The sequence below is a fragment of the Rhinolophus hipposideros genome, assembly GCF_964194185.1.
Source record: "Rhinolophus hipposideros genome assembly, chromosome: 11".
Lineage (NCBI taxonomy): Eukaryota > Metazoa > Chordata > Mammalia > Chiroptera > Rhinolophidae > Rhinolophus > Rhinolophus hipposideros.
Window position 1 is genome coordinate 74,663,795 of NC_138057.1, and position 12,910 is coordinate 74,676,704.

The window sequence follows — 12,910 nt, forward strand, 5'->3', positions numbered from 1 at the left end:
AGATACTCAATGAAAAATTTTTTTTAAGAATCTGTCAAAAATTGAAATTTTCTAGGAGTCAGAGACTGAAATAGTGCTAGAATCAAAGTAAGTTTTATATTAGAAGCCTAAGAGAATATTTCTAGTACTAGAAAAAGTCTCCATTTCACTTAACATTTTATAAGAGAGAACAATAATTTTTATAATAGGGGGAGACACTAGAATACATACCAGTGCATTTCTTTGTGGGACTGATTTCGTTTGTGGATGGCATCTCCATTTATAATATCCCGGTTACTATTAGTAAGTACCCCTCCAAAATCATAAGGACCTGTGAAAACAAAGGGAAGAATCCTAGACTTCAATTGGAGAGTAACATTGATCTGATGTTCAAATACAAATGGGAGATAATTACAAAAATTTGAGTTATTTTAAAATTTAACATTCCTGTTTACTGCAGTATTTAAATGATTTCAGCATGTTGCCTGATTCAACACTTTAAAATATTTTATTATTCGTCAGTTCTTCAAACAGAATATAATGAGAAACAAAACAAGAATCTACCCATTATTCTGGGTAATAAAAGGGATGGAGATCTGGGATGCTCAAAATAACCTTTACACTTTAAGTCAAATTAAAATCTCTGGTTTAACAAAATTACTTAAGTAAGAAATTACTAAGAATGAAGTCCTAATAGTTTCTTTTTTTGATTAAAAAATTGTTTGCAATTACAGCTGACACACAATATTATATTAGTGTCAGGTATACAAAGTAGTGATTAGACACTAATAATTTCTTAAATATAATTTTAAGGGAGGCACTACCTGTAAAATTTAGGAAAAATTTGGAATGAAACTTGAAAATTCCCATTGACAAAAACTTCCTTTTTAAGAAAATAATTGCCAGATTTCAGTGTGTGAAAAAAAATCATTATCACTATTGTCTGAAACACTGGAGTTTCAGACAATATCAGTCAGTTAAACTCCTTCTAAATGGAAACCAACCATGGCTATTATGAATAATCTCTCTCAAAGGACTATTCATTTAGTACCTATAGTAGTACTACTGTACATTGAAAAAAGTAAAACAAGAGGTCAATATGTTAAGCTGGGGCCAAGAAAATCCGATTCAACAGTATATAAGGCATGGAAATAATTATTTATAAATAAAATTACTAATTTTACTACAAAAAATTAAAATAATTTTTGATTTTACATCACTTTGAATGTTGTGACATTTTATCCCTAAAAAAAAACAAAAAACGATCACTGCAATGAAAAGACTTTGAGATTTATTTTGTTTTGTTTTCATTGTAATACTTTAAGAGGATCTGTAGGTCATGCAAGGAAGATGGCAGAGACATGCATTGTATAAAGGAATGCAAATTTCAACAAACAGATGAGGAGGAAAATGTTAAGGATGTTAAGAAATTTTTTTTTTGTCCAAAGATTTAATTCCCTTATTTATATCCCAGTTACTCCTCTACTCTGACCAATTTCATATATTCTGGACTCATATATTTTGGACAGTTTTAAGTTTTTATTCTGAAACAGCATCCCAATATTTTACAGGTTGAATTCATAAAACCCAAATAAAGGACAGAAAACAATCATGACAAGGACTTGAACTTTCACAGTTACAAAAGTGTACTGATTTCTACAAAGACTTTCAGCCACAAAGGAAGCCACTGACCAGATTCCCTAGTGCGCTAAGGCTCAGAAAAACTCAATGATGTAGATAATTAAGCTTTGTTATTCCATATGTATATGTGTGATTTTGGCACATTTGATAGGTGAATATGCTGATTTGTAGACTTCAATGTATAATATTTCAGCATATACAATAAATTAGAGTATCTGCAAGACTGCCAATTCAACAAATAGGTCAGGTTTCAAATTTGGAAGCCTCTCTAGAAAGCTTGAGATGGTCTGTGGGCTATGGGCCATTGTCTTGTAGAAAATAAAGAGAATTCAAGCCCTGCTCACAACAGGGAGCATTCCTTTATTGTACCTTCACTATCAGAACGACCTGTGGGGAAAACGCCAGTGGCTGACAGGTAAATCAGAAGCACACTATTGGCAGGCAGCTCCTGAAATTTTAAAAAAATCACATATACAAAACAACAAAAAGGGAAAATAACAGTTTTATTTAAAGCTCTTGACACTTTACAATTCTGAGGAAAACAGGAACCTAATTTAACATATTATTGTTTTCTCTGAGAGTCGAGTCAGTCTTGCTGGTTCCAACTGACAGCTATCTACACAGCAAAGATGCATTACCAATCCACAATCTACAACTATTGCCAAAAGTTGTAAAGACATTCTCTGCTACAAAAATCCCATCATTTAGAGAATGTTCTCTGATAAACTTGAAATGGAGAAGTAAAGATCCTGATTATAGGTCTAACTCCTGTCCCTGGCTTTCTCTATAGAAACTTTGGTAGGAATTCCGTACTTCTCGTAGCTCTTTCAATGACCAAAATGTTTCCCTGAGCTGCTTGAATATATAACAGGCCTATGCAACCTGCTCCAGTTTTTTTTAAAGTTCTGTATTGACTCTTACTGCTAAAGTAGTTTAGTAATAAAAACCTGAGGGAAGGAGTTAAGCAATAGTCTCATTAGCTAATGGTAAGGAACATTCATAACTTCATAAACAATTTCCATTCTGAAAATAGCTACAATTAGAATATTCTAAAGGCAGTTTCAATTTCATATTTTATCTAAATTCTTGACTCAAATATTCAAAGAGAAGAGTGACTCTCATATTCCCTTTAGGGCATACTTTCCCCATATAGCAAAAAGGACTGGTCACATATGTACCTTAAAAGATGCTGCTAAGAATGTGTATAGTTGGCTGAAGGTGGGTTTGTACAGCAGATACTTGTGGGGGTTTTCTCGTCTGGTAGGCTTGTCGGCTGATTCCTGTATTTATACACAAAAACAATACACACACAAGCTGTTTGACAATGCTTATTTTTACTCTCATCTTTATCGAATACGTTTTTTTACCCAATGTCACTATTATTATGCTTATTTATTTATCCTGTGTCTCATCAAGAGAGTTCTTGATTTTCACTCACGGCATTTGTTGAATAACAACATTCCACGAGGAGCAGAAACAGCAAGAGTATTACCAAAATTGCGAATGTTGGGAGAAGATACCTGCATTCCTGGCTTATTCATCTGGGAAGCTAAATTCATTGGCTCTCTTTCAAGAGCTTGTAACATCCGGAACATGTCAACAGTTAGTTCACTGAACTTAACCTGCAAGGAAAACACTGTTAATGCAGTACGCAGATCTTGAAGTCTTTAATCATGTTATTACTCTTGACGTTCATGTGTACTTAATGACAAGGGAAATTTTATTTTGTTCATTTTCCAGTATTTTATTATGAAAAATTTCAAAAGACAGGAGACTTAAAGAATTATATGACACCTATATGTTCATCGTCTAGATCCTGTAATATTAACATTTTTCTGTATTTGCTTAATTACATATTTCTCCATCTATCCATACTTCTATCAGTCCATCAATTTCCTCAGGTATTTTTCAAAAACAAGTAAAAGTAGTCATGTAAACACAGAGACTTATATTAGGTCCCATAAAACATGGCAGTATACAATGATTAAGAAAGCATCCTTTTCTCTTTTGAATAATACTTCTATAAAACTCTAGGTAGGTTATTTAAATTAAAGTGTTATAATTTAGAAATTTGCAAATTAACGGTTATAAAAGCCAAAATTGGAGAAATACTAGAAAAAGCTAATAACAGAAATAATGGGTGTTAAGAGGAGGATCCAATAATAAAACTTGTATAAATAATGCATACAGAAAAATGTATTCACTGGTGACTTTTCCAATATCCCATAATTTCCAGTAAATTACATTTCTATTGTATTAAATCATCATCATGGGACTATTCTTTTATGAAAAAAATTTGAAATTTGCTTTTGACAAATGTATTTAAAAATAATCCCTTCTCTCTTTTTACCTGATTATAAAAGTAATATCCAGATGTAGAAAATTGTAAAGAAGGAAATAAAAATCACCTATAATTCTACTACTCAGAGATAAACCTTTTATGATGTTGGTGAATTTCTTCCTAGACTTTTTCTTTTGCATATATATATATATATATATATATATATATATATATATATATATATAGACATTTAAACACATATGAAATAATTATTTCATAGCTCCATAACAAGTTTATTTTCACTTACTATATCATGAGTAGCTTCCTTTGCAATTAAAAATTCTTTCTAAACCATTTAAATGTCTGCAATATAGTTCATATATGGACAGAGCATAATTTAGTTAACCATTTCATCACAAATGGATGTTAGGATATTTCCAAGGAAGTAATAACTCTGTAATAATCAAAAGCACTATTTTTTAAAGTGAATTTTAAGCATATGCCTTCATAATTCTTTACCTGGTTATTACAATTACCAATAATGAGTGCATCCGCCAGAGATAACTGCCCCACAATCATGCCCTGTTCCAGCAATGGGGCTCCTGTGTCAGCAAGGCGATTAGATGTGATAACAATGGTATTATCATCATTCAGCACCATTACGGGGTCCGCCTGGGGGAAAAAGCAGTAAGTAGCTGATGGACAAGATGAAATATCAGTATAAGTCATTCCTTCTTCTTGACATATACACACAGTAAAAGTGTCTATCACATGGACATTTACTTACTCAAAATTATGACAACCTTTCTTGTCAAAAACTGACCTCAATGAAAGCTGCTACTTCTTGAAGCACCAAGTTCCATTCCACTTGATCTTCAGTATTAAAGCGGTGAGTATAATCTTCAATTTCATCGGACAATTCCTGATTTTAAAATATCACAAAGATAATGGTTATAGAAAAAGCCTAAAAATACAGCTATATCGTACCACATTCCTGACAGAAGCTGACATAGTATAGAGGTTTGACTATGATCAATATACAGTCCCAATTATAACCAAAAACAAAGAATGAAAACTACACGGATTTATTTCAAAATCAAAAATTCCAGGATGATACACATCAATAAGATCTTCCTAGAGCCCCAGAGTGACCCCCTACCTACTCAGTACCACATCAGCCACGAATTTATTAATAGAAAACTCTTAAAGGTAAAACCCCAAATTTTTACCACTAAAAAAAAAAAGAGTAATGTCTAGCTAATTTTCTTTGGATTTATATCATATGGTTTTGGGGGTGGGGTGGGGAGAATAGTCTTATTAGTAAGTGAGAGTGGAGAAAGACAGAGGAGGACTGGTCAAAACTAGCATGTTACATTTGAGTACCAAAAATTAAGGAGTGTGCCATGGAAACCACTGAGTACATATGGAGTGCAGTCAGAATGCAGTATGATGAAATCAGTACAGATATTAAGTGGATCCCAAATGCCATTAACTCTTAATTATCTGAGTTAATGAAGGTCAGAGTGGTGCAGACATACTAAGGGATGAAAAAAAACGAAAACTCATTCACAATAACTTGGTAAAACACGTACGTTTTCTTGACCTAACATTTCAGTTTTCTCTTAACCTAAATTATTTTAACGTTTGTTTGCCATTTCCCAACCCTCCATTGATGAGTGGTGAAATGTAGAACATGCTGAAGGGATAAAACCAAAGAATTAAGATAATTATTTCTAATTAGTGTGTGCTTGCAATATGAAAAGAATTAGAAAATTGTTTTTAATCATCACCCTTGTCAGTAGTTACCATACTTTGAATGTTGTAATGATTTAGATATATCGAAATTTATTTTAACTTTAAATTATTTTTAAAAAACAAAATTATCCATACATAATTAGAGACTAGGATTTTAATGATTTTAAAGTATATTTACCTTTACCAGATCCTTCACAACATCCATTTTGTTCAGAAGAAGACAAACTACTATAAATCTTGCATAGTATCGTAGTTTCTTAACTACCAACTCAGGTCTACGGTAGATAAATGGAAAATTACTCATTAGATTACAAAAGAAAATATGCTTTTTGATTTTTCCAACTTTCCTATAGTTTTTAAACTCTATTGATCCTATTCTGCAGTTATAAACATTGCTGCATATAACCTATAGTCTGTCAACACATTTCTTACTGATTCGTTACGTTGTTCACTCATCATTCATTCATTCAACAAATATCTACTGAGAATTTGGATACACCAGGCACAAGGCTAGGTGCTAGAAGTAGAGTGATTAAACAAACAACCAAAAATCACAACTGGGCTGGGCCCGCTTGCTCAGGTGTTTAAAGCACTGAGCTCCTAACGCCGAGGTTGCCAGTGTGTGCTGCTGTGGGCTACCATGTGCTGCCGTGAGTGGTCGGCGGTCAGCAGCTGGCGAGAGCTGCTGGGAAAGGTTGACACCACTGCCTTAGCCGGGGGAAGTGCAAGGCTCGTAATACCAGCATGGGCCAGGGAGCTTGTCCTACACAACTAGACTGAGAAACAACGGCTTGAACCAGAGTTGGAGGAGGCAGAAGAAGGGGAAAAACAACAACAAAAACTATAGACACAGTCCCTTCTTCACAGATCTTACAGACAGAAACGTATTTCAAATGTAGAGGGACAGTTATTACTTAAAACACAGAGGAATAAATAGAATGATAGGTGAAATTAAGGATGCTATTGAGCCCACAGGACTAGACCTTAGAGAGAAGGCTTCCTAGAGAGAATAACGTTTAGGTTTAAGACTATGAGGAACAGTAGGAGACAACAGGCAGAAAAATAAAAGGTGAAAAGAGCTCCAGGAAGAACATTCTTTGTTTTGCAATCTTATTTTTCAGATAATATAATCAAGCCATTTTTCTTATGCTTAGTGTTTATATGCCATGTCATTTTCTATCCCTCTACTGTCAAGTTACTTCTATCTTTTTATTTTAATGCGTCTTTCATAGATAGCATATGGTTAGATCTTGGTTTTTTGTTTCTTGTTTTAGGTGTTGCTTTTTTATCCACTTTGACAATCTGCCTCCTATACTCAGGTCCTCAAACTATTTACATTTAATTTTATAGTTGCTTTGGCTGGGTTTGTGTCTCCCACCTTGCTATTTGTTTCTACTTGCCTCTTCGGTGTTTATGAGTATGTTCCTTTACTGCTCCTTTTTCGTTTTCTTTTCAGTTACTCTATTACATTTTATTGCACCATTTTATATCCTCTGTTGGCTTCTTTTAATGTTGCTGAGAGTAGCAATACATACCCTGGACGTATCAAAGGTTATTTACAATCAATATTGTACACCTCTTCACACCTGACCCTTTATACTTTTATCAGTTCAAACCTGACCATTTTCAATTTTCACTTCCTGCTTTCCACAGCCTACGTTACAAATATAATAAATAACCTTACAGAAGAATTTTCTTATAAGTTTGACATTTTTCATAATAAAAATCTTGTAAATTCTTGGACCATGAGTTTCTTGTTTAGAAATGTATCTACTAATTGACAAATCTATATATTTTTTAAACTACACTTCAGTCTGAATTGTTCATGGAATTGCACCAGAATTAGGTAACATGTACTTGAAATATTAGTGAAACATGTTTTGTGGCAAGTATAAGTCAATTTCACAAAAGTTTTACATAAGCTTGAAAATGATGTGCATTCGCTTATTGCTGAATGCAGTTTTATGCACTTTAGAACAAGTTTTTATTTAATTATGTTATTCAAATTGTCTTATAATTTTTTGTCTTCTTGATATATAAATCATTAAATATGGCACATTGAAAATCTCCGTATATATTAAACCATTTATCAATTTCTCCATGAAAATATACCACTTTTTGCTTTATTATAATGCTACATTATTGAGCATACACAAATTTAGAATTTTTATATTTTCCTGAACTGTTCTTTTTATAATTATGAAGAAAGTTTCTATCCTTTATAATACTTTCTGCCTTAAATATAAATAAACTATACAAATATAGCAGCATTTCTTCCCCTTAGTATCTATCTCATTTACCTTTTTCTGTGTATCATATATCTTTGAAGGATCTCTTGTAAACAGCATATTACTGGATTTGTCTTAAAAAGGCATACTGATGATCTCTGACTTTTATCTAGGAGTTTAGATCATTATCATTTACTATGATTATCAATGCACTTGGACTTGTTTCTTCTGTATTATTTTGTGCTAATTATACTTTTTAGTATACATTCCTTTTCTACCTTTTATTATTATAGTAATCAAACTTTTATTATTCACTTTCCTTACCTTCTACCTGTTTGGAAGTTACAGTCTCCTTATAGTCTTTAAAAATATTTTTCTTAACATTTTAACAAGCAAATTTGACTTACTCTAAGCTTATTCTTTCATGTTATAGTTATCCAGGATTTGCCCCTTTTTATCTTCATAACCTCAATTAGCCATTACTAGTATGATCTCTATCTTATGAAGTCTGTGCTTTTTCAGGAAACAAAGGGATAAGTATTTTATCATCAATCCTTGTTTATCACCCCTTCCTTCTAGTGTCCATTTTCCTCTTCCTGAAGAAACTCTTAGTTCTTTTATGTCACCAAAACAACAGCCCCGCCCCAAGGCTGTCACAGCAGTGGTCATAGGGTCAATGGCCTAGGGATGTCTCTTACTTTCTTGACAGCTGAGCTGTCCATTTAAAGGGATGGTTGATCTATTTTATCCAGCATTTCTAGGTGTTTTGGAGATAGTTTTTTAGATTATCTATCCTACCACATTTTCAGAAGTGGAATTCAAAACAAAGAAAATTTGTAGGAGGGTGGTGTCAATTCACACCTGAAAGATGAATAAGACAATTCTTTAATTTTTGATAAAAATAAAATAGGTTCCATGAATCTGCATCATAGATTATACAACTATGTAACATAGATTACACAAACATATATTTAACTAGACTTTCTGTAAATGGCCAGACAGTAAATATTTTCAGTTTTGCAGGCTGCATACGGTGCCTGCAGCATATGTATGTTTCCTTTTCTCATAACCCTGTAAAAATGATTCTAAGTTACCATATAATACAAAAACAGGCCATAATTTGCCAACTCCTGTATTAAGTAAACATTCCGAAGTGGTGGATGCATTCTGTTTTGGAAACCACTGTGGTGAACTGCAGCGAAGCACAGATGAAGTAAGTCAGTGCTATCCACTCACACACGAGGGGCTCTCCCAGTCCAGCCCGAAAACCTGAACCCACAGCTCACAGCCTACTGCCTGACTCGGTATCCGACTGCAGAAGAGAAGGTCACCGTGCGAACCTCACTGGAAAGGTCCCCATCAAATCCTCCTTACAAACTCCATGACATGGAAGTACCCACATGGGCAAGTTTAGATTTACATTCCCCACTCTAAACCAACTTCAATATTATCAACACTAACACTGACATCATGATTCTACTGGTGGTGAAGTTCTGACGCTCCAGAATCGCAGCCCTGACCAAACTGCCAGGTCCACTACTTATAAGATACCAACTCTACACATTTGCCTGAGAAACTGTTTTTCCAGGTGGTTAACTGCAGCATCTACCCACGACCTCTGCGTACTCAGAAACCTCATCTTTTCTGTATCTAACTCTGACCAGGGTCAGCCTCAGCCATTTGCAACAGTCAGGTTTGCAGCTCCTGGGACAAGTGATCATGTGGTAACACCTCTTCTACTGAACAGCATGGGCCCGTGGAATGAGACATTCTGAGAGCTGTCTATGCTTAGAACTGCTGGAATGTTCCATTCCTCCCTGCTTTGACACAATCCTCAGGAACTGATACAGTGCAGAGAGAACTTGCCCTTCCGAGGGGAGATTTTTGCCTTTCAAAGAAACTGTGAAACTTTGGAATACTTTCTTACTTAGTTTTAATCTACTGGCGGTTGATTTTTAGGAGCTGTGGCCAATTGATTCCCTGCCCTATGTGAACTAAGAAACAAACCACCTACCAACTGAACAAAGCCCTTTCAGAGAACAAGGTCAAGATTTCGCACACTAAATTGTCCTTTGATTCTAATTTAGTGTCTTTAAGGCAAGAGATTTTGTCATTGTGGTTCCAAATGATCCTACCTCTGTTCATCTGCCCTGCTCTAGGAGGTAGCACTAAGAGGATAGAAAATGATTTTCATAAATCAGACAGTTGGGTTTTAAGCCAGGGGCCTAAAGCCAATTTCCCTTTTGGTAAATTAAGAAAGTGAATTATACAGGTATTTTACTATTGCTTCAAAATAGTTCTTTGCTTGTACATATTTTCCATGCTGGTAAAATGTTACATAGCCCTTTTGCATGTTTTTAGAGATACAATTTATCTCACCAAGAATTCAAACAAATTGTACAACATAAATGCAAAAAAAAAAAAAAAAAAAAAGGATAGGAGGAAACATATCTGTAGGGAATACATGTGAAACACACCATAAGAAAAGCTGAAGGAAAAGTACTGTAAAAGCTGACGGAACTTCTGATAGAAGAATGAAGAAAGGCGATGACAAAAAGACCAGGGGAAATGTAGAATTCAGTGTCTACATACCTCACTTGTATCAAACTGACTCCTCTAGACAAGTTTGAACAAGATTTGCTTGGGCATGGAGGTGATTTACAAGAGTGGGACTTTCCAAAAAATGTTGCTGTTGAGCTGGAAAGCTTATGATAGTGTTCAACTACAGTGTGTTCTCTAGAAAAACATGTCAAAACTATGTTTTCTTCTATCGCTAAGAGAATATAATCTTTTCACTATAGAACAACTGTGAGTTCTGGGGGTAGAAAGAACATTCACATCTTCTAAGCCTGAACTTTCTCTTCCAACAATTCTGGGAATACTAGCAATAAAGATTCTCCAGCAGGGTCCTGGTTTCTTGCACAATTCCACCCTCACCTGGAATTGATAACATCATCACCCGTACCCCAAATATGTCTGTAACTCCCATAAGATAATCATCTAAAAGGAAAGAGCACACCTGTACACCTTGCTTTCTTTTTCTTCTCCACCCCAAGCACCTACCACATTGCCAGATATATAAAAAATGCAAAATAGATTATTACTGGGAATGAATGAACGAATTCTGTAGGACTTTTCCCCTTAACAGTGGAGCTACACAGCTGCACAGTATTGGGTTTATAAAAGAACATTCAAACAGCATTACCACCTTTTCTTTAGTCCTACATGACAGTTGTCAACAGGCTTCTGAATGTATATGAATTAAGAGGACACAGCTAATAAGAACCAAGATTATCAGCTAAGCCTCACTCTGGAACTGCTTCTTTTCAATGAAATTTTGTGTGATCCCAATCTCTCATAAAGACATAATCCACCCTTCCTTTGTGCTCTGACTCTATCCTGGTATTGTGACATCTGTTACAACATCTATAATATTTATTGCTACTTGGTAACATACCTCTACATGCTTAAGAAGGTCTGGCATAAAGTAGGCATTGCGCAAAGCCCATTAAATGAATAAAAGTTATAAACAAATGTGTGCTTTTCTGCATAATTTCTGCACAAACTAAAAATTTTGAGTGTTTTCTCTTCCTCTCGCTAAAAACATAGGTGCATACCTGTCCTCTTTATTGACTTGAGAATAATACGATCTCTGTCTGATTGCAGAATAGAAGGAGAAAGCTTCATTCAGATAGCTGGTCTCTGATGTGCGTAGGCTATGAGAAAAAAATATGTTTAAATTTGACAGTGTTTCAAACTCTTCACCATGATACTTATTCCATTATTCCTCTACATGCAGAGGAGGGGGATAACTACACTAAATTTGAATCAGCAAGACAATATTCACATCATCCTTAAAATGTGTAAAAATAATAATGATTATTAAAAAATACCTCTCCATTGCTCCCAAGCCTTTTTGGATGGCAAACCAAAGTATACATTTTTCTCATCCTTTGAAGAGACTCTCCAAACAGCATTTCACCCAGTTAAAGTTAAATCTTTTTCCCCCCTTTTGTTCTATTTATTGACAGTGGAGGGGGGGAAGGGGTGGGAGAAAGGTACAAGAGAGGCTTGAATTCCTTGAAGGAATATAAATATGAGCATTATGCTGAAAAGCACGTCTCGTGAAGTACATAAACAGTATTCACTGTGCCTTTAAATTTGTACTATGGGGCTAGTCGTTTCCCTGGATAAAATGCAAAGCAAATCTCAAGACTTTCTGGTCACTTCCAAGTAATAAAGGACTACTACCGTGTTTCTCCGAAAATAAGACCTAGCTGGACAATCAGCTCTAATGCATCTTTTGGAGCAAAAATTAATATAAGACTCGGTCTTATTTTACTATAATATTTTACTATAATATAAAATCGGATCTTATATTAATTTTTGCTCCAAAAGACACATTAGAGCTGATTGTCCAGCTAGGTCTTATTTTCGGGGAAACAGGGTAGTCACTAACCGACATAACCAGTCCAATGTAAATGTCAACTCACGTGAGTTTCATTTAATGTCCCATCTGCTCTCCCCTCCCAGTTCAGGCCTCAAACAAGCTTGCTGCCTACAGTTCCATCCAGTTCAACCTTTGTACCCAGGACCAGAGCTGTGATAACTTCTCCACATCCACACGTAGTCACTTGTCCTTTGGCTCATTTCCTTCGTTTTTTTTCTCACAGGACTCAGAAATGGACCAATCCATATTAATCTTCAGAGGATGCTGATGAATCAGGTTCTTTTTTTAACATTTCTAGTTTTAGAAGGGATTTCTTAAGAACATATTCTACCCGTGCGAGTGATTATAATGGTGGGGATTTGGGGTAGCATGTCAAAAGCCAGGAAGATGAAGGAATTTTCTGGCTAATTAAATTACAAATGACACAACTCTTTTTATGGTATACCTGATTGATATTAATTCATGATAATGAGGTTTGGATTCCTACAAGGAGTTCTCTTCTTTCCTTGACTCATGGGTGGAACTATATAAATGTTACTACTCTACAGAGATAATCCTTATCTACTTCATGTAACC

General features: G+C 34.8%; 1 protein-coding gene across 5 annotated transcripts in view; it reads right to left on the minus strand.

Annotated features, from left to right (window-relative positions):
• The window catches only part of SCAI (suppressor of cancer cell invasion), a 116,376-nt gene that overhangs the window by 33,116 nt on the left and 70,350 nt on the right, over nucleotides 1–12,910 (minus strand). For 4 of the 5 annotated variants that reach the window (XM_081066541.1, XM_081066543.1, XM_081066544.1 and 1 more), the window contains 8 exons: nucleotides 11,502–11,600; nucleotides 5,835–5,931; nucleotides 4,725–4,823; nucleotides 4,421–4,573; nucleotides 3,141–3,242; nucleotides 2,799–2,900; nucleotides 1,990–2,068; nucleotides 211–310 (listed from right to left, as the gene is read on the minus strand). In XM_081066541.1, coding sequence (XP_080922667.1) covers nucleotides 211–310; nucleotides 1,990–2,068; nucleotides 2,799–2,900; nucleotides 3,141–3,242; nucleotides 4,421–4,573; nucleotides 4,725–4,823; nucleotides 5,835–5,931; nucleotides 11,502–11,600 — 831 coding nt within the window. The remainder of the gene's footprint in view (nucleotides 1–210; nucleotides 311–1,989; nucleotides 2,069–2,798; nucleotides 2,901–3,140; nucleotides 3,243–4,420; nucleotides 4,574–4,724; nucleotides 4,824–5,834; nucleotides 5,932–11,501; nucleotides 11,601–12,910) is intronic. The other variant, XM_081066542.1, reaches the window with a different exon arrangement.